The 23,560-nt window shown below is 36.6% G+C and overlaps 1 protein-coding gene across 1 annotated transcript in view; it reads right to left on the bottom strand.

Moving 5' to 3' along the window:
- Window positions 1–288: 288 nt before the first annotated feature.
- The window catches only part of LOC112056011 (uncharacterized), a 282,580-nt gene continuing 259,308 nt past the window's right edge, over window positions 289–23,560 (bottom strand). Inside the window, exons 2-5 of the mRNA XM_052887934.1 lie at window positions 6,658–6,847; window positions 5,402–5,598; window positions 1,484–1,679; window positions 289–560 (exon numbers count right to left, since the gene is read on the bottom strand). Of these exons, the coding sequence (XP_052743894.1) occupies window positions 370–560; window positions 1,484–1,679; window positions 5,402–5,598; window positions 6,658–6,838 (765 nt within the window). The 5' untranslated portion in view covers window positions 6,839–6,847 and the 3' untranslated portion in view covers window positions 289–369. The remainder of the gene's footprint in view (window positions 561–1,483; window positions 1,680–5,401; window positions 5,599–6,657; window positions 6,848–23,560) is intronic.

Genomic DNA, 23,560 nt, shown 5'->3' on the forward strand with positions numbered 1-23,560 from the left:
GCCGAGGTGTTTGTGACTTGGCAAGCAGACAACTCGTTTGTTTAGTAAAACGGCTTCCAGATAAGCTGTGTAGTGTATTGCTGACTAATATGTGTACATATATATATATTATGTAATATAAAGAGCCGTTATAGCCCAGTGCCTTATGGTATAGGGATAGGGTAGGGGTAGAGTAGCGGTAGGGTAGGGGTAGGGTAGGGGTAGGGTAGGGGTAGGGTAGTGGTAGGGGTAGAAGTAAGGTAGTGTAAGGTAGGGATAGGGAAGAAGTGCAAATAAATAAGTCAAAGCGAAGCATGAGCGGGTCCGCTAGTTTTTATTACAAAAATACATAGGCATAATATCTTAGCCACACTATAAATATAAATATTACTAATTGCCATATTGTTTAACAAACTCCGTTATAGTTTCATCATATTTGCCATCCGGGTTGTGCAGTTTGTTCAATTTCTTCCACTCTTCCGGCAATCTCTCTATCAAAGCCTTGATGATTCGCGCGACGAGGACCTTCTGTTTATCTGAGCATTTGGCGCACTTGTTTTGTAATGCGTCAGGAATCCATTCTATGGGAGAAACAATATTGTATTTACTCATTATTATCTGAAGATCTTTTTTTTAAATTCTTTACAAGTTAGCCCTTGACTACAATCTTACCTGATGGTAAGTGATGATGCAATCTAAGGTGGAAATGGGAACTTGCTTTTATTTTCCCTGTGTACAATGTTTTTTCGTCCGAAATTCCTTAGTGCCTAAAGACAAAAGTCTTCGAACAGTGCGTGTTGCCAGTGATGACCTATGGTTCCGAGACTTGGTCGCTAACTATGGTCCTCATAAGAAGGCTCAAAGTCACACAGCGGGCGAAGGAACGAGCTATGTTAGGAGTAGGTATCTCTGCGTGATCGAATCAGAAATGAGGAGATCCGCAGAAGAACCAAAGTCACTGACATAGCTCAGCGTGTCGCGAAGCTGAAGTGAATAAACTTGTACCTCTATAAAATTTAAGCCCCCTTGCTTCTTAGACTGCGTCGTCACTTAAAAACAATAGTCAAGGGTTAAAAACTCCTCACTATCAATCTATGTTAGCGACCCTTCACAAGAGGAGACTTTCTATGTACCGCATTCTACCATCAGATCTAAAGAAATTTCAAAAAAAAATTTGAGTATCAATAGCTCAAAACATTTCAAATCGATAGCCTAATCTAAGCCTCTTTAATCCAGCCCTTACAGTAGTATCATTGAGTAACTTCTCTCAACATTTTGCTTCATTGCTCTGCTCCTATTGATCGTAACGTGATGAAAAGTATACTATAACCTACCCAGGAATCTGAAGAATAATTATTGATTGTACCAAGTTATGTTAAACTCTGTCCAGTAGTTTTTGTTTCTATAACGAACAGACAGACTGACAAAAATTTTACTGATTGCATTTTTGACATCAGTATCGATCACCCCCTGATTTTAGAATATAGATTAGATTAATACTCACTCTTAAAGTCCAAACCCTCAGGTGTGCACTTTCCTTCACCGATGAAACAATGCGCGTAAGCCTTCGTAAGACGATCGTTGTTTGTGACTTCGTCGATGTCGAAGTTATCATATTTGCTATAGTCATCGCCAGGACGAGCGGCCGCCAGCGCGAGCAGAGCGGACATTATGATGAGTTTCATGACTGAATGTATTAACTGCAACATGATGCAAGAGTTATCAGCAAGTAACAGAGAGCGTAACTAACTAGCTAATAGAGGGGTAACTGCCTCGTTTGTCTAGTAGTTAGCTTGGTTTCGGATCACGAGGTCCTGTGCCTGTAACTACGTGGTACGTCGATTCTCTATCTACAAACGCTAACGTCATAAATGTACACTTTGTAGACTAAAAAAAAATTAACACTGAAAAAATCACAAATTCTAAATCAGCTTAGTACTTATGTATAACACTGGCTACGCCTTCTTGGGAGTTAGATAGTGATTTGTCTTAATATTAATTTATTTATTATTTAATCACCCACCTTAGTAGTCGAAACTTGAATTAATTATGAAGACGAATTTAAATTTTACTTCTTTTATACAAAAGAGTCCTTGAATTTTATTAACGTACAAAACGTAAATACTTATGGACAATTGAACATTATTTTCTTAATGATATATGTATGTTAAAAATATCTTATAATTAAATTTATAAGTACAATATACGAGAACAAATAGTATACTAGCGCTTAGCAGCGACTTCGTTCCACGTGGATTTCGGATATGTTTTTACCCATCTCTGTAGAATTTAGTGAGTCATGAAGAAAGTTCAAGTAGGTATATAATTTATCTAAATTTTGTGTAAATTGGTTGAAATTTTGGAAATAGTCAGTCCACCTGGGAGCTTTCTTAAAATAAACACTTCGTTTGAAACCCCTTAATTAATTTTGTTAAAATTAACTAAAATAATGACTTTTTTGTACAAGTTAGCCCTGGACTACAATCTCACCTATAACGATAGTAAGTGATGATGCAATCTAAGATGGAAGCGGGCTAATTTGTTAGGAGGAGGAAAATTCACACCCCTTTCGGTTTCTACACGACATCGTACCGGAACGGTAAATCGCTTGGCGGTACGTCTTTGTCGTTAGGGTGGTAACTAGCCACGGCCAAAACCTCCCACCAGCCAGACCTGGACCAATTAAGAAAACGTCAATCGGCCCAGTCGGGGTTCGAACGCAGGACCTCCGTCTTGTAAATCCACCGCGCATACCATTGCGTTACGGAGACCGACAAAATGACTCTTAAGTTATGTCAGTCTTTCCAGCATATTAAAAAATCGCCAATATCTTCGAATTGACTTATTGGATTTTCATGGCTTATATTAATAATCTCTCGAGTAGCTAAGACCAATCTAGATCACGTCACCGTCACGTTACCAAATTGTATCATAATCGGTCCTGATATTTTAATTATTAATTCTATTAATTATTTGTATTAAATGTAGTTAGCTACATTTTCCCAGACAGACTAGTTGAATTTCTTACACCATTATAAAACCACGCTGTTGCTTATTTTACTTAATTTTAAATATCCCCCGAAACCTGAACAAAATAAAACTTATAAAGTTTGGAAAAACTTTTCTTTTAAATGGATTTTTCGTTATCCCTGGGTGATATACGAACACATCGACAGAAGTTTTTATATTATAAAGACATGACAATGCACTTACGAATATTATGTAAAAAATAAAGATAATTATGTAGAAAATAAACAATGTTATCATAATCTTGGAAGAAAACCGTATAAACCTTTTAAAAACAAAAAAAATAACTGCAGAGTTTATGGCGGCTATTTGAGTTTCTTCCATACCAATCGAAGGGTGTGTAGGAAACATACAGATTTCGCTTTTAAAATTTATATAACTCATCAAATTATATATGTACAGGATGTCTCGTAATTAATTAATAAAACGTAAGTAGGAGATACACTATCTAATTATCTATTACTATACTAATTCATAAACCTCGATTAGTGTAATAAGGTTTTAAATAATAGTCCACTCCGGTTTCATACATTTTTCAAATCGTTTTTACTCGGCTGGATTACTAGAGTAGTGCGAACTAAGCCTTATCCTTATCCTTAGTGCATGCTGTGACAACCAATAAGTGGGTCTGCAATAATTGCCGTAATTTATATATTTCTTTCTATTTTATTATAAGATTTTATTGTAACCTGTTGATGTCCTGTTTAAATAAATTTTAAAAATAAATAATTATTGCACTCAACACTTCTTCTATTATTTATTGATTGAGTTAAAAAAAACTGATTCGTTATAGAAAATACATATTTAGTAATATTATAAACCTATATGATTTGCTTTTTGTTTGTTTGTTGTTGAATTAGTAATGAAGATGTAACTTTTTAATAGTGAAAGCGAGAAAGTAATAAATCGGTTTGAATAGTTATTGATTTAATACGGTTTAACTCAAAAACTAATCTGATCGTTTTTTTACAACAGGAAGTCCTATAAGTGAGTTTATTTATATGTCTAATTGTTTTCTTTCATTAAGCTGATAAACGTTAAAATGTCTACTTGGCCCAGACTTCCCCTACATAATTATTTGACAACCTTTCTTGCGCAATTGTTTCTCACCAGAGAGGCTTTATTAAGGCTTGGGATTTTATATTTTCTAATAGGCTAGTTAAAATTTTTTTAATCGTCTTAAATAGTTCATTTTTTCATATTTTTTTGAGGCGTGTAATTTCAGTTTTTAAATATGTTTTTGACAATACGAGCCAAAACGCCTGTCGGCCACGACGGTCTTTATTTCGTCTGTTTCGTGACGTCACTGTAATAAATCCCATATAAATGAAACGTTTAACAAAAATATTAGGTAACAATTAGTTGGACGTTTAGTACATCAAATGTTTTAGTGACGTCACAAAATGGACGACAACGTTATTGATATTTGGAAATTTTGAAAAAACACGTGATATATAATTTTTATTGATTGATATCGATATATTTCGGACCCATAATCCATGTACTACATTAAATTAATATTGTTTATATTAAAATATTAAATTTGATATGAGTCAACTACCCTATTTTTAGCTCAAGTCTGCTACGGCTTTTGCTGTGGCTAGTTACCACCCTGCTGGTAAAAAAATACCGTCAAGCGATTTAGCGTTCCGGTACGATGTTCAAAATTCAAAATTCATTTATTTCAAGTAGGCTCAGTTTACAAGCACTTTGACACGTCAGTTGACTATTTGTAAAGATTCTACCACCGGTTCGGTAGGCAGGTTCTGCTGAGAAGAACTGAGCGTTGCGTAGAACATCACTATTCATCATCATTCATTTAAGTTAAGTTAAGTTTAATAAATAACATCAGGTGTGATCGCATTCAAGGTAAAGAACTTGTCAAAGAATAAAAATATGTCTAGGTTTAGGAGTTCTGCTGCCGCTTGCTAACCAACATAACGATTCTACCATCGCTAACACTTCGCAATTTTTATGTGCGAATGCCTCATGTTCTATTCTTATATTGATCACATGACCTACATTCCCATACATTAAATTGTTTAAACGTTAGCGACTGTAGAAAGAGAATCGATACATTATAACCTGCCCCCCGAGCCAAGTGGAACGTCGATTCTCTTTCTACAATTACCAACGCTTCGAAAACTAGACAAATGTATGCAAATAGATCTTGATCACGTGACCTGTCGATTAAAAAGTCATTCCCATACATCTTTCTAGTTTTCGAAGCGTTAGCGATTGTTGAAAGAGAATCAACCTGCCACTTGGCTAGGAGGGCTGGGTATTCCGAATCTTGGAGTAGTTAACAAATAGACAAAAAAATATTGAAATCAAACTTTATTATGAGTCTATATATCACAAGATTCAAATTATTTTAAAACTATTTTGTATTTCATTGCTTATTTTTGCCGTATTTGGCGAGGAACTCTCTAACTGTGTCGTCGAACTTGCCGTCAGGGTTGTGCTTTTTCTTCAGTTCTTCCCATTCTTCAGGCAGTTTTTGACTGATCGCTTCCAACACTTGAGCTATGAGGGACTTCTGGTGTTCGGAGCACTTTGCGCAGTCTGTTTCTAAGACTTCAGGTACCCATTCTGTAATTGAGAGATATTTCATCATCATTATCATCATTATCAGCCCATATTCGGCTCACTGCTGAGCTCATGTCTCCTTACATAATGAGAGGGGTTGGGCCAATAGTCCACCACGCTGGCCCAATGCGGATTGGCAGACATCACACACGCAGAGAGTTAAGAAAATTCTCTGGTATGCAGGTTTCCTCACGATGTTTTCCTTTCCCGTTTGAGACACGTTATATTTAATTTCTTAAAATGCTCAAAACCGGAATCGGAGGCAGAGATTATATCCACTGGACTATCACGGCTCTTTTAAAAGATATTTAATTAATGCAAAATGAATTGTCTTATCTTTACTTTGTACTGATACTAGCTGACACCGCGCGGCTTCACCCGCGTGGTTCCCGTCCCCGTAGGAATACGGGGATAATATATAACCTATAGCCTTCCTCGATAAATGGGCTATCTAGCACTGAAAGAATTTTTCAAATCGCACCAGTAGTTCCTGAGATTAGCGCGTTAAATCAAACAAACAAACTCGTCAGCTATATATTAGTATAGAGTATAGATTATTTTTTTGTGTATGGTTAACCGTGCTAATCTCTAAAGCTATTGAGCGTTAAATATTATTCTTATATTCCAGTATGATGCCGCCTAGTAACCGCCTGAGGTTTTTTTTTTATTCTTTACAAGTTAGCCCTTGACAATCTCACCTGATGGTAAGTGATGATGCAACCTGTAATGGCAGCGGACTTGTTAGGAGGAGGATGAAAATCCACACCCCTTTTCTATACGACATCGTACCGCAACGGTTATGATTTTCTTAATTGGTCTAGGTCTGGCTGGTGGGAGCCTTCGGCACGATGTCGTGTAGAAACCGAAAGGATTTTTATCCTCCTCTTAAAAAGTTAGTCCGCTTCCATCTTAGACTGCATCATCACTTACCATCAGGTGAGATTGTAGTCAAGTACTAACATGTAGAGAATAGAAAAAAAACGCCAAAGTTAGTGGAATTGGCCGGTAGGATGATACATCGATGTAACATCGATGTACCATCGATGGGATGTTGTTACTCACTCTTGAAATCAGCGGCCTCTGGGGTGCATTTGCCGCGGTCTAAGAAGCAGTATACGAAGCTTTTGAGTAAACGTAAATTGCTGATTGTTTCGTCAACTTCAAAGTTCTCGTAACGGCTGTAGTCGCCGTCAGGTCGCGCCGCGGCGAAGGCGACCAGAGCGAGGATGATTACCAGCTTCATGATTACCGGATCTGTCTGAAAAAGAAATAGTGCCTAACGTTAGAAAATTAAATAAGAAGGCATTTGTATTAACGGATATGCTACATTATATGTTACAAACAACCTGGTTATAACTGTAGTGTTGTCAATATACGTAGGTACCATGACGTATAATGACGAGTAATTCTTTGTTCTTAAAATTAAACTAAAATATACGAAACTAAACTAAAATAAATAAATAGATTTAAAAACGTATATTGACATAATTTATAAATGAAGTTATGTCAATATCCGTATAGATAAAAGATTGATGTTTGACTATATTTCGTTCTTGTTGTTTATTCCGTTGGAAAGGTATAAAAACGTGGCTTCATGGATGAGGCGGGTTCAGTTTTTGTATATATATATATATATATTCGAAGAGTTGTGTTATTAAAGTGGTGTGTTTGTGAACCTCGAGTTTCTTTTCTCGCCACCCCTTACACTATGCAGTGGACTCGCCATAATTCGATGAACAATTTAACAATTAATAGGCTATTTGACACATTTTTTGAATGATCTTAAATAGTTTACTATCGTTCTGCTAGATTGAATTTTTCATATTTTAAGACGTAATTACATGAAAATTTTAGTTTTAAATATGTTTTTGACAATACGAGCCAAAACGCCCGTCGGCCATGATGGTCTATATTTCAACTGTTTCATGACGTCACTATAACAAATCCCTTACAATCGTTTGACAAAAACATTATTTAACAATTAGTTCGACGTTAGTACATCAAGTAACATTGTGACGTCACAAAATGGACGGCAGCTTTTTTGACGTATTTTGATTTTTACAGTAAGTTTTTTAACAAATCCTTAATTTTTATTAATTAATATCGATATATTTCGGACCCTTATTCCATGTACTATGCGAAATTAATATTGTTTCTATCAAATTTGATATGAGTCAACTACCGTATCTGTACTAATATATAAAGCTGAAGAGTTTGTTTGTTTGATTGAACGCGCTAATCTCAGGAACTACTGGTCCGATTTGAAAATTTTTTTTAGTGTTAGATAGCCCATTTATCGAGTAAGGCTAAATTATCTCCGTTTTCCTACGGGAACGGGAACCACGTGGGTAAAACCGCGCGGCGTATGCTAATTACGTAAAAAAGAGGAAGGCCATATAACGGGCCGTTGACAATACTGATAATGAGACTGTGTTTTATACATTTTTAACCGACTTCAAAAAAAGGAGGAGGTTTTCAATTGAACGTGTATGTTTTTTTTAATGTTTGTCACCTTCGAACTTCGTCATTTACTAACCAATTTTGAAAATTCTATTTTTGTTTGAAACACTATATCCAGTTAAAGATTGGTCCCATTTAATTTTCATGGAAGTCAGTATAGTTATTTTGTGTTAAAATAAAAACAACTGAAATGCATATTTAGTCGGTTCCATTTTTATGTTAAAAAGATTTTTATGATAAATAAAAACTGTCAATGATTTAAGGTCGCCAACAACAACCGTTGTTGTTAGCGGCCGTTAAATAAAAATGTAAAAAAAGATTAAACCATAAACCACATTTATTAATCATAAGATCCGTAACTCAGTAAGATACTAATCAATAAAAAAATTGACTGTTCAAAAAAGAAAACAAAAAACTTCTTTAAAAATGGTTAACCCTTATACAAACGACACGTTAAAATCACAAAAACAAAGGTATAATCAAAAAGATAACAAAGAAAAAAACTTAATTACGTAAAGTAATTACCAAGTATTTTAAAATTTTTAAATTAAATATAAAAATTAGTAAATATATTACCCACCTTTAGTATGTAACAACTTAGTTAAATATGATGCGTAAGTTAATTTTCCAATTCTTTTTATACTAGCAACGAGATCGGGTCCTTGACTGCGTGTATTTTGACGCATTAGAACAAAAACAATGCTAGTATTTCAATTTCGAGGATGTCATTTTTTCTCAGTCATCTAGAGAGTTTTTGTGACGTTATCCCGTTGTTATGCTGATTTGTTTTATAATAATTTTACACATTAACTCATAATCCAGGTTTAATATATTTTTTACGTTTGTAACTTTGAATTATATTTTTTATTTATTAACCTATTTTGAATGTTTTTTGTTTGAAAGAGTATTATCTCTGATTTGTCCTATTAACTTTTCAGGAAAATCGGTGCAGTAGATTGGTGTTAAAATAAAAATAAACTGAAATCAGAGAACAAAATTGCTTATAGTGATAGAGCTAGAATGCGCGAATTATGCTTACATTAAACATGGAAAAATGAAAAGTTAAAAAAAAAATAACATAACTAATAACAAAAATAACTAATATTATGTTCTTCCTCCTTTTCTTGAAATAGGTTTAAAAATATGCTTTTTATCCTTGTTGAGCTTTTATTAGTATTTTCATTAAAAGTCGTTTATAAGCATTTATTAGTATTATATTAGACCCTAGACACCTAGCGCAGTGTTGGCCGACCCCCCACCAGGTGGACTGACGACATCAAGCGAGTCGCTGGGATTCGCTGGATGCAGGTGGCTCAGTATCGTGATGTTTGGAAGTCCCTACAAAAGGCCTATGTCCTGCAGTGGACGTCCATCGGCTGATATGATGATGATGATGATATTAGACCCGACTGCGTCAGAAGGAGGGTAACGTTTTTCTGTGTCTGTGTATGGGTGTATGTTTGTATGTGTATATGTATTTCCATTTCTTTGACACGCCCTACAGCCCAAACGGCTGGACAGATTTTGACATATGAGATGTCATTGAGTTCGTTAGAATTGTGGTAGTGACATAGGCTAAGGCTAAAAAAAGGTGGGGGTGGGTAAGTTTTTTTTTACCTTACCCTAATAATATGGATATAAAAAGACAATTTCAAAAATATATATATTATATTATGTTTATATAACTGTTTTAACACAAAATATCAAATAAATAAATTAATTAAACAAATAAAAAACCCGACTGCATAAATTATACAAAAACTGAAAAGAAAAAAAAACAAGCTCAGTCCAGAAGTGTAGAATGATTTTCGTCTACATTTCCCGACAGGTCCCGACTGTTTTCTAACAACAAACAGGGGTTCTGAAATACTGGGAAACCTCGGCAAAAACTGTGCAATCGATTCCTTAATTATTTACTCGTAGTCATATATACTCTAAACTCTCTCGAGCCGCCTCCCACCAGACAGACCTGGACCAATTAAGATAACCTCATTCGGCCCAGCCGGGGATTGAACCCAGGACCTCCGTCTTGTAAATCCACCGCGCATACCACTGCGTCACGGAGGCCGTCAATTTACTCCATCTGTTCACGCGCAGACGTGCGAGGGGAGCGGTCATTAGGAGCTGCGGGAGGGGGTCATCGGCGCCGGCACCGGGAATCGGCGCATTCAACATCAAATACTCCAGCCTAGTAACATGAAACAGCTCTCTCAAAACTATTTTGACAGAGCTGCCATCCATCCCAACCAACTATTGGTTGAGGCCTGCAATTACACTCCCAACCTAAACGCTAACTGCAAGCAGAGGTGTCCCAAGAACGTCTTTTACGATTCAGACGATGACATAACAACCGACAATGCTTCTCAGGCAACACAATCACAAGCTACACAGCGTCTTCGCCGGCGAAGACGAGGTCACCGATATCTAACGTTACCCGGACGTGGGTTTTCTAACTCACGATCTCGGGGTCGTCCGGACTGATTCACTCAGGTCACGGTTACCTCCTCCAGAATGGCCCTCTAAGCCGAGGTCCGAGTCTCATAGGAGACGCCCTTAGAGAGCCGTTCCGTCCTCTATCTTTATTTCAGCCTTCGGGTCTCATCAAGCGATGCTTCTGCGCTCGCCCAACCCCCGGTGATGCCGTAGTGGTTCCGCAGGGAGCTATCGGCACCTACTCAGACAGAAAAAAAAACTCCAGCCTACCGTACTACTTTACTCCATATTACCAAATGATGGCCTCCGTGGCGCAGTGGTATGCGCGGTGGATATAACAAGACGGAGGTCCTGGATTCGATCCCCGGCTGGGCAGATTGAGATTTTCTTAATTTGTCCAGGTCTGGCTGGTGGGAGGCTTCGGCCGTGGCTAGTTACCACCCTACCGGCTAAGACGTACCGCCAAGCGATTTAGCGTTCCGGTACGATGCCGTGTAGAAACCGAAAGGGGTGTGGATTTTCATCCTCCTCCTAACAAGTTAGCCCGCTCCCATCTTAGACTGCATCATCACTAGTCAAGAGCTAACTTGTAAAGAATAAAAATAAAAAATATTTAACGCCAATTTTAGGCTTTTGTAATATAATATATATTCTTGTAAATAAAGACATGAAAAAGGAAAGAGAATTATAATGTTTACCTAAACACCATCTTAATCGAAAAATATTATGCCCTTTGGTCCTTCGACAATACGATAAATAAATAAATAAATACAAACATTGATCACGACTTGCTTATAATTAATTATATTAATGAAAATTATATGAATAAACTAGCTGACGCCGCGCGGTTTCACCCGCGTGGTTCCCGTTCCCGTAGGAATACAGGGATAATATATAGCCTATAGCCTTCCTCGATAAATGGGCTATCTAACACTGAAAGAATTTTTCAAATCGGACCAGTAGTTCCAGAGATTAGCGCGTTCAATCAAACAAACAAACAAACAAACAAACTCTTCAGCTTTATTATATTAGTATAGATTAACATAATCAGATTACAAAAATGGTAATGCAGACGTATTTTCCTTGTTACCAAGAAACAACTAATTATGTTTTTTCTTATGTATAAAAATATAACGCATAATAAGTAGCGCTTCGCTACCGTGTAAACCCAAAACACTGTATCTCAAAAAACCCTGTTTTTAGAAAATGGCGTTTGAAGGTTGTTTTGCATTTTGGTTGATTTAAGCTACATTTTTCTTATAATTTGTGTAGTATTAGGTATCAATCGAAATATATTTTTGTAATCTATATAGACATGTAAGTTTTAGTCCAATCTTGTAAATATATAGCCGACGCCCGCGACTTCGTCCGCGTGAAACTCGATGTAAACTTTCAACTATCCCTATCCTACCCCTACTCTACCCCTAGTCTACCCCTAACCTACCCCTACCCCTACCATACTCCTACCTACCCCTACCCTACTTTTCTGGTTGTTTTTTTACACCTTGTGTCCGAAAAACCTAAATATCTTACGGAACCCTATTTTTTTCCAAAATAAAATGTAGCCTATGTTACTTGTGGATAATGTAGCTTTCGAATGGTGAAAGAATTTTTAAAATCGGTCCAGTAGTTTTTGAGCCTATTCATTACAATCAAACAAACAAACAAACATACAAACAAAGTTTCCTCTTATAATATTAGTATAGATAATCTTTATAAACTTATTTTGCGATATCATACCAAAGGCGTAACAAATTAAGCTTACTTGTGTAAACAAATACCTATACAAACTTTCGCGTTTATAATATTAGGGTTTTGGAGGAAAATATTGCTTGAGTGCTGTTCTTGAATTTTTCTCCTTTACTAAAGAAAAAACCGATGTGTCGAAATTATTTTTTTTTTAATTAGCTATATGCTATTTTTTTAATATGGTAGCTTCACCATCAATAATGGGCAAGTAGGTAGTTACCTACTCTACCTCACTAGTCTTCGTTACCTCTAGTTTGGCAAGTTGCTTGATAACACCATGATATGCGGGCGACGGGGAGAAAGACTTCGGGTGTGAAATCGTGCGTGCAGGTATGTGACGTGCATTAATCGTGAGATTTTCATTCATCGCTGTCAGTTGTGTAGTTGGTCTGGTTGTTAGCCTATGTCGCTTTGGATAACTAGGACCGGGGTTCGAGTCTGAGGCTGTGAAATAGTGAGCTTTTCTTACTTCAAAAAAAATTTTAGTAAAAACTCTCGGACTGAAGTTAGGTTAGTTGTTGGCCTTACTTACTTAACACTTTCAGACGTACTTAGATTATTACCATTAACGTGGTATTGTTACAGAATCTAACTTTAACACAACTTGCCATCCTTGCCAATCAGTCAGCAACATGGTATAATCTAAATCCTTTCCGTTAAAGGACAGATCAGGTCTGTGCTCTGATTAGTAGGCCATTATAACAGACTGATGATAATAATGATAATCTTAATAAGGAAAAGGAAAAAGTATCTTGCTCACGAGATTACCTCCATGTGGAATGCTGAGTCAACTGTTATTGTTCCGATAGTTGTTTCAGTCAATGGTCTTATAGCGAAAAGCTTCGACCAACACCTTAAGAAGCTTTCGCTTAACTGTTGGATCAAGAGTCGGATACAGAAGGCAGTGATTCTTAAGACGGCGCGCATTGAGGAGGTTCCTCACTCTGGAGCCCTGACCACCGGTTGCTTGGGCACTCAAATGTCCCGCAGCGGGAGGGTTAAATTTTTTTATAAGTTTTTAGTAGTGTTTTGTATATTTTTTAAGTATAACATTGTTAAAAAATCGACATTCATTGGTATAGTGCCCAGAAGGCTGCCAGTATTGCCGCCATGTATGGTAATACTAATGCACTGACCGAAATATAGGCCAGCCTTCTGGTCACGGGTCGGTTAATAGATTCACGATTTTTTTTAATTCTCCAACGAGATTGGTATATACGCCGAGGCATATACGCTGCTTGAGGGTCTGTGCTGACACAGCAGCAGTGCCCAGATATCCCATAGTGTCAGAAGGTGAGAAGGCACAAGGTTGTCCAAGCAAGTCGCGTCCTTCACCAAAGACCTAAAAAAACTTGCATCGAAAATTTCCATTGACACTATGTTCACTTAGTCGTTGAGTAACTAATTATGGAAATTTTTAAACACAACAACACATTTCGCAGAACGCATTGGTTTGATGTTTCATTGTTTTTTTTTTTTTACTAGACTTTTTTAGTCTAGACGTCGTTGACGCAATACAACAAGAGCATGCGATTGTCAGATCTTGGCTTATTTTTAAAATTGTCTGTCTGTCTGTCCTGTCCTGTCCTGTCATGATCGGTGGTTCCAGATGAATCTCTTTTTAAAAGGTTTAAGTTATTAGATTTTTGTACCAAAATATCAATTCCAAAAACCGTAAAATTTCGGCTAACATTATATTGCGTTATTTTAGTAGGCCTTGATGTGTGTGTGTAATATATACGGGACACCATTTATATAATTGATGATCAGGACTTTTGAAACCTTCTACCTACCAAAGTCATCATCATTCATAATTGCCTACCATACATACGCATGGTTAAAGAATGTACTGCCAAACTTTTAGGTTTTATAAAATAAGGTCTGGCCATGACAGGCCCCTAGACAACAACAAAAAATGTCTTATATGACATAAGATATTTATAGACAGCTGTTGTTGTTTTCGAAGGAAGCACAACAAAAAACTATCGCAGAGATATTACGATCATTGTAATAAAAGATACTCACACAAAATACGATTACTAATCGTTGGGCATATCCACAGAACAGAGACCGCTAAAAGCTAATTCTTATATCTGTGGGCATGTCAATTGTTGCTAAGCTATTTAACAAAATGCATTTTTTTATACACACGAATGTTACGTTTAAATGAATTAGTAAGTCATGACTAGAACATTAAGTCAGTGTTTTGTGATGTGATGTGATGTCATTGATTCGTAAAATGTTTGGCGTCGGCTGAAATCCGGCCACGGCCGAAGTCGTCCACTAGATTCAATTCGAAGTCCAAGGGTAAATTAAAAAAGGTAATAAAAATAACCAAGGGTAAGGGTAAATTTAAAACTACAAAAAATCATTAGCATAATCAGCCTATTATAAGCCACCGAATTAGGTTAGGACGGATCCATTTGACGGCCGCGTGGCGCAGTGGGTAGTGACCCGGCTTTCTGCATCCACGGCCGTGGGTTCGATTCCCACAACTGGAAAATATTTGTGTAATGAGCATGGGTGTTTTCCAGTGTCTGTGTGTATAAGTATATAAGTTTTTATATGTAGTATATAATTGTACATTAATATTATAATATAACACAAGCTACTCTCTATGCTTACTCTGGGGCTTGATAGTGATAGTGTATTGTTTAAGTATATTTATTTATTTATTTATTTATTATTAATTGTTATATTCTATTATAATTCTTACTATTAAACTCTCCATCTCAATCCCCCGCCGTCTGCTTAGTTTATGAAAATAACTAGCTCGGACTCGGACTCGGACGCTCGCGACTTCGTCCGCGTGAAATTTAGTTTACCACAAATCCCTCGGGAACCATGGATTTTTCCGGGATGAAAAGTAACCTATGTGTTAATCCGGAGTAAAATCTATTTCCATTCCAAATTTCAGCCAAATCGGTTCAGTAGTTGCGGCGTTAAAGAGTAACAAACATCCATACAAACATTCGCGTTTATAATATTTGTAGGATTTCCATATGTAAAGTACAAAATGTTAGTATGGAAAATATAAACATCCTAACAAAATACAGGCGCTAGATATTTTAATATCAGGCTACTAGGTACGTGTAACAAACGCGCTGCCTCAATGTAATTTCACCACATGTTAGCCTTCGAAGCCTCTCCGACAAACATCATGAATATATATTAGAGCGGTAAGAAAAGATGAATTGGACACCTACTTTGATATTGAAATATATTACAACAAAGTACAAATAACGAAATAAAACGATATTAGGTTTAGGAATACTTTATATGTTCTACTATGAATATATATGTCGTAGAAAAAGTAGAGTGGACAGAACCGCTGAACTGACCTTGGCCATCGGTTCTGTCATTTATAAAATAGGTACGCAACGCATAAACTCACTAATCGCTTACAGAATAAACTACTCTTAATTTTACTATTTTACCCTGGTAGTTGTGGTAGAGGAAGCACATCGAGCAAGTCCCAAGAGAGTTATGTGATCATTTCCTATTGGTAGATCGCCGCCATGTCCGATAAGGTGGTAACGTTTTACAATCTTAATTACTTAAAGAGTAAATAATCAAAATCTAATTACATGAAAACTTGATTCTAAATTTATTAAATTAATTAAAAATTTATTAAATATTTATTAAAAAATAAATTTAGGAGGCCGTCAAAATATATATCCGTTTTCCTTTGTCACTTTGCAGTTTTTTACCCCAATCCATCATAGCAGCTAAAAATAGCTTGATTGTAAAAAGATTGAAATAACTTCATGACACATATGATGACCGCAGCAAAGAAAATGCCATAACAGACATGATAAATGATTCTAATATGTCACAAGGGTCTCAACCTCAAGAAACTTTGGAGAAAGATTGATGACGAAGGGTTAATATCTTTAAAACTCAATTCTATACTAATACTAATATTATAAATGCGAAAGTAAGTCTGTCTGTCTGTTACCTATTCACGGCTAAACCGCTGAATCGATTTGAACGAAATTTGGTATAGATATAAAGTGTACCTGGGAGCAGAACATAGGCTCCTTTTTTCCCGGAATAATCCACAGACTAAAGAAACAGATTTTACGCGAACGAAGTTGCGGGCGTCCGCTAGTGTTATTATATTTTACTTGACTAGAACTTAGGCGCAAATTACACTGAATTAGAAATAAAGGCTATGGAAATGGAATAAATAAAGATGTTAGACAAAAAAAAAACAAAAAACGTGCATGCTATTTTGAAGTGGCGGTCATAGTGTCTTAGGAAGGTAGATCAGCTAGATCATTGAGTAATACTATCTACTGAAGTTGGTATTAACTACAAACATAAATATTCGGCTCACTGCTGAGCTCGAGTCTCCTCTCAGAATGAGAGCTGTTAGGCCAATAGTCCACCACGCTGGCCCAATGCGGATTGGCAGACTTAACACACGCAGAAAATTGAGAAAATTTACTAGTTTGCAGGTTTCCTCACGATGTTTTTCCTTCACCATTCGAAACACGTGATACTAAGTTTCTCAAAATGCACACAACTGAAAAGTTGGTGCATGCCCCAGACCGATTTCGTATCCACACTCTCCGGAATCGGAGGCAGAGGTCATATCCACTGGGCTATCACGACATTGCTCTAACGAAAAGATAACCTGGTTTGAGAAATTTTAAAAAATTACTTAGCTGTTATATTTCATATATCTATGCTAAATAATATTATTTATTATTAGTTTGTTTGTTTGTTTGATTGAACGCGCTAATCTCAGGAACTACTCCGATATGAAAAATTCTTTCTTTGTTAAGCCCATTTATCGAGGAAGGCTATGGGCTATATATTATCCCTGTATTCCAACGGGAACGGGAACCACGCGAGTAAAACCGCGGCGTCAGCTAGTCGTTTATATCCGTTAATTCTAAAAACAAATGGATACGTGAGTCATAACAATTTCCCAATAGCAGATATGTTTAGATACAAATATAATATAATTATACGCATACAAAGTATACAATTAAAAAATATATTCAACAATACAACTGTCTCAACAAAAAATTGTAATGAGTAATATTGTTAATTAATGTTTTTTATTTAATTAGGCTTCCGTCTTGAGTTTTTTCATTTTCCGGATTATTGAGACCTTATAATGAATCAAGTTGTAGAGACTGACAAAGTGTATTAAAATCCACAGATGGAAAAAGACCTAATATAAGCTTCTTGGCCAATATTATTTCTTCTAAGATTCAAATGAGTACCTGTAGTGTAGTAATGAAGATTGGGCCCAATTTCTGACTTCTCCTTTGATAATAATAATTAATATTCATTATTACTAAAATTTAACACAGATACACATTCATCAGCATCATCATCTTCATTATCATTAACATCATCATCAACATCACCATCAACATAATCATCACATCAGCCGATGAACGTCCACTGCAGACCATAGGCCTTTTGTAGGGACTTTCATACAACACGGTCCTGAGTCGACTGCATTCAGCGAATCCCTGAGACTCGCTTGACGTTGTCAGTCCAGTTGTCCATACACACACACACAAACACACATAACCTTTATAACAATTAAACGTTATGTCGTAAATCGAGCTCTACTTCTTTGACAGATCCCGTCAATTACTCAAATTGTATTTTTATGTTGCTCTTCAATATAGGTACTTACCAAATAACAAATAAATATAGCTTCATTTTATAGTGCAATAAAAAGTATCAAAACTACTTATTTATTTTTATACTGATGTTAGTAAACAAAGTCAAGATCGCGTGAGCTACGGGATTTTACGATCGAGATCAGTCCTAATGACATTAGGCGCCCTTGAGATTCCTCAGGAAAAGTAATTAGTGTGACTCGTTGAGATACTCGGAGGACTTCTTAATTAAGGGCATCACGATAGGTTGCGCCAACTCAGCGAAAAGTTCCACGATTCCACACTTATCTACTTAACCTCTGTTGATGAGGGCTTTGGAGGCGGCATACATTTGCATTTGGCGCGGCGTTAATCCAACTAAAATGTGAACCTTTCTGCAAATATTTAATGGCAATCTATACTTGATATTATAAAGCTGAAGAGTTTGTTTGATTGAACGCGCTAATCTCAGGAACTACTGGTCCGATTTGAAAAATTCTTTCAGTTTTAGATAGACCATTTATCGAGGAAGGCTATAGGCTAAGGCTAATTTATCCCTGTATTCTTACGGGAGCGGGAACCACGCCTGTGAAACCGCGTGGCATCTACTAGTACGAATATAATAAGACTAGCTGACGCCGCGCGGTTTCACTCGCGTGGTTCCCGTTCCCGTAGGAATACGGGGATAATATATAGCCTATAGCCTTTCTCGATAAATGGGCTATCTAACACTGAAAGAATTTTTAAAATCGGACCAGTAGCTCCTGAGATTAGCGCGTTCAATCAAACAAACAAACAAACTCTTCAGCTTTATAATATTAGTATAGAGAAGAACAATCTTTTTGGCGACCTCCGTGGCGCAGTGTTATACGCGGTGGAATTACAAAATGGCCGGGGATAAGCCCCGGTTCGATCCCGGCTTAAGGTTGTGGTTGAGGACCGCTTGAGGTTTTCTTAATTAGTCCAGGTCTGGCTGGTGGGAGGCTTCGGCGTGGCTAGTTACCACCCTACCTGCAAAGACTAGAGCCTCAATAGCTCAACGGTAAGAGCGATCGGACTCACCGAGGGGTGGTGGTTCAATCCCTGCCCCGATGGTCTATCGTACCTACTCCTAATACAGTCTTTCCCAACTAGTTGGAGGGGAATGGGAATATTGGTCATATTTAAAATACATGGCAAATATTGTTTAAAAAAAAAAACGCGCCGCCAAGCGATTTAATGTTCCGATGTGATGCCGTGTAGAAACCAAAAGGGATGTGGATTTTTATCCTTACAAGATTCTTCTTAGATTACTTCTAAGATGGAAGCGAATCGTCAATAGATTTCGTATTCTTTTAATAGGATATGCAAATACACACAATATTAGTTTCTGTTTTTTATTATAAATTTTCAGATTAAAAAAAAACTACATTTTCATAATATTTCTTGTCTTGTTATTTTCGTGCGCAAATTAGAAGAGGAGTTCGCGCTATCAAGTTCGAAGTCTTCACAAGAAGTCTGACAAGACAGACAAAGTCAATGAACCTTAATTCAATATTGTAGAAGTTCTTCTTGTGAATTTCTGCAAAATTAACTATATTTTTAATATCTAAACATGTAAGAAACTCTAGCACTTTTTATGGTTTCATGGTAAAACAATAAGGATCTCTTAAAGTTTCGCCAAGTACTAAAAGCTGTAATTTGACATCGCACACACGTATACAAAGTTAAGCCATACAATTTGAAACTTTTTTTGTAGAACTCACGTAAAGCGGCGTATTTTATTATGGAGGGTGTCTCTGGGTCATCAATATCATTCTTTTTTAATGACCTACTACAGTCAGTCAAAAAGTGGTCCGAATTTAGTGACTCCACTGAGCACACATGCACAATTTTGTATTTACTTACATTATATATTTAAGTATGTATACTTTTTACACTTTCTAAACACACAACTCGATATTGTAGACAATATTTAGTTATTATGTGTTTAAATAACTTTCGTTATTTAATAAGCGACGAAAATAAATTAGGACAATAAAATTATGCACATATGTCTGCTTATAGCCGTGATAGCCCAGTGGATATGACCTCTGTCTCCAATTCCGGAGGGTGAGGGATCGAATCCGGTCCGGGGCATGCACATCCAACTTTTCAGTTGTGTGTATTTTAAGAAATTAAATATCACGTGTCTCAAACGGTGAAGGAAAACATCGTGAGGAAACCTGCATACCAGAGAATTTTCTTAATTCTCTGCGTGTGTGAAGTCTGCCAATCCGCATTGGGCCAGCGTGGTGGACTATTGGCCTAACCTGAGATTGAGCCATTCTGAGAGGAGACTTGAGCTCAGCAGTGAGCCGAATATGGGTTGATAACGACGACGAACGATGTCCGCTTCAGGTTTGATGCGCTAGTGCCCTATCTCTAGTATGAAATATCGTTGGGAGAGGGCATATTATTATAGATCCTGCTCCACACACACATGCTCCAATGTGGGTTGAGCGGGTTTCGGGTGATAATTTTGTTAACTATTTAACGAACACTATCAGATGTTAATGATTATGACCTGGACCTCGCACCACCCGGTCCCGAAACCATCAGGCCAATTCACTAACTTTGACGTATGTTAGTGGCATTATACGAAATTTAACAACTAGCTATAGTTAGTACTTCTTAAGTCACGTGATTTCGTATTCACTATTTATTTAATGAGTAACCTGCAATCTCGTAAAGTTATTATAGGCAGAATATGACACCCGGCGCCTACTGACAACCCTTCGTTGATATCATAGATTAGGTAGACCAGCAGGCCTATTCACTATTTTTGTCCTTATTATCAACCTATTAAAATAAACATCAAATTAATTGAGAAATGTCATCTGCCTACTGTATGACATCCACCAGTAGTCACCTGATGACTTTTGTTACATATACAATCTCAATTTCGTATATGTAAACTAGCATACGTCAAAGTTAGTGAATTAACCTACTGTTGACATTAATCGGAAGCCACAAAGGTACTAGTCGACGACATTGTTCAATTGACAAAATGATAAAATATATTGTAAGTTGAACTGCAATTTTTTAGAAAATCTCTGTTGCCAACTAACAGGAAAACATTTGGAAAGAATTGATTGGATTAAATCTATTCCATTCCCTGTGCTCTGATCTCTACCCACGTATCGATTCATTACAAAGGCGCTGCAATTCTATGAATAGAGTATAAGCCAGATTAAAGGTACGGTGGATGAATTCGCGGAAGAACTCACTGAATAAACTAAAAAATACTCGGCACTCGGGGACTGCCGCGCTAAATAGCATAGTATTTTTTATCAACTTGTGCAATTAGGTATAATTATTTATTTATTTTATTTAAGCACAATTTTTTTTCTTCAGAAAAGAATAAAAAATAAAAGAAATAAATAAAAAAACACTTGACAGGTGTCGTAGAACACCCGGATGGGACGAAGTTGTTATTATTTTTTATAATTTATTTATTTATTATGTACAAAAAACCTGTATACACTCAACAAGTCTAATAAGTTACGAACAATCATTTTTGACGGCCTCCGTATACGCGTGGCGCGGGTTTTCTCAATTGGTCCAGATCTGGCTGGTGGGAGGCTTCGGCAGTGGCTAATTACCACCCTACCGGCAAAGACGTACCGCCAAGCGATTTAGCGTCGCGATACGATGCCGTGTAGAAACCGAAAGGAGTGTGGATTTTTATCCTTCTCCTAACAAGTTAGCCCGCTTCCATCTTAGACTGCATCATCACTTACCATCAGATGAGATTGTAGTCAAGGGCTATCTTGTAAAGAATAAAATAATAATAATAATAATAATCGTCACGACACCACACTATTCAATGCGAAATAGAAAGACGAAACGAAAATAACTGGCTTTCTTTCTATGAGAGAGAGAGACAGACAGAAACACGCGCACTCCGCCAGGCTTACAACTATAGCAAAAAGTGTCGTTACAACTTTTGGTCTTAATTTTTTCCGTCTGGGCCCCCTTTCGCAACGCGCGAGGAATTTCCAAAAATAAAAAAATGTCTACGTTGAGCTGGAATCGAACTCTGGTTTAGTAAGTTCAGTTTCCTTTAGTTTCACATCACTTGTCCAGTTGACGTCGATATGATAACGTCAAAATGTGTTAACTTGATTTATGGCTTGGCTGTTTATTTTTGTTACGGAATTTCTTGATTCGGTCGTCGTGCTCAAAACCCGCGTTATGCAATAGCTTAAAAACTTCAGTAGATACCTATATTTGCCAGCAAATACGATGGATAAATTCTAATATAAACGAAGAAGAACTTGTAATATAAACCAAAAAATAATAGATAAAAAGGCCGTTTTGATGCTATATAATAAACGTATAATATGAGTCACGTACGAACATATATTATATTTCTACATTACGAAAATAACCATAAAATAGTATTATATTTTTACATTACGAAAATATATTATACCTACTGTTCAACGAATATAAATTATATTTAAACGCACGGTATATACGTGTTTATGGTGCGTTTAAATATAATTTATTGTAGTAGTAGTCTGAGACGGATATGATGTCACTCAATCTCGTGTTGGCTCGTGCCGAAACCAGGTGACGCAACTTGTTTCCGTAAACTGTAGAGAGTTAGAGAGGGGCAGTGATCTGCTGGCGAGAACGACTTGTGGTATAAAGTGTCCGTCGAACGATCAGTATGGGTTACTTGGAATAGGCGAGGAGAGTGACTTAAGCGGAAAAGGTTAGTGTTTGTTAACAGTCAAAGGCGCCCTTAACCCTACACTCAGCGTTCACAAGTGCGTGACTCCACTCAAGGTCATTCTCTTCCATTCTGGGGTTTGTTTTGGTTACAGTTCGATTTGTTAATTAAGTTGTCCTGCCAAATATTGTGAAACCTTTTTTCAACATTGGTTCTCTTATTTTTTAAATCCACTTTTGAAACCTTTTGCTAAAATTACATTATACTCGTAACATACAAGTTTCTGCCTTGCAGACTTTCCTTCAGTTTCGTTCACAAATCGTTATCAAAAATTGTTAAAAAATGTTTTTTGATATGAGCGGTACGTAAACATCAAAAGAATAATTCGAAACATTACATTTTATAGGTAAACAAAATATGCGACCTGTCACGTCGACGAACGAACCGACACTTTAATTAATTATTATCGCACACAAAGAGTACGCAATTAATTCATGTTAAGTACAAAAATGAAAAAGGGGCGCGAAAACAGCCAAACACCTACTTTTTTTCGTTACGTAAATTGTATTGTGTTGTTATGAAAGTCACCAAAATCGAAGATTTGTTGATGACCATGGCATCGTCCCACATCGTCGTTGTTGAAACAACACAATGGAAAGGTTGGAAAAAGAAATGTAGGAAGATCAATCAGGCGGTGGGCTGATGATATCATTCAGATAGCCGGAAACGAATGGATGAAATCTGGCAAAGACAGGGAGTTGTGGAAGAAGATGGAGGAGGCCTTTACCCTTTCAGGGGTTCCATATTTAATAAGAACTTACTAACTAATATTACTAACATAATTTAAGAAAACTTGCTAACAAACTACTAACAACTTTTGAAATGTAATTTAGAAATGTAAATATAAATATGGAATATACGGCTTATTTATTATTATAACGCAATGGCAATCACTAGTCTATTTCATTCTCAGTCTATAGAATATTGTATTCTGTGA

This window comes from Bicyclus anynana, chromosome 20 (genome assembly GCF_947172395.1).
Source record: "Bicyclus anynana chromosome 20, ilBicAnyn1.1, whole genome shotgun sequence".
In the NCBI taxonomy this organism is placed as follows: Eukaryota; Metazoa; Arthropoda; class Insecta; order Lepidoptera; family Nymphalidae; genus Bicyclus; species Bicyclus anynana.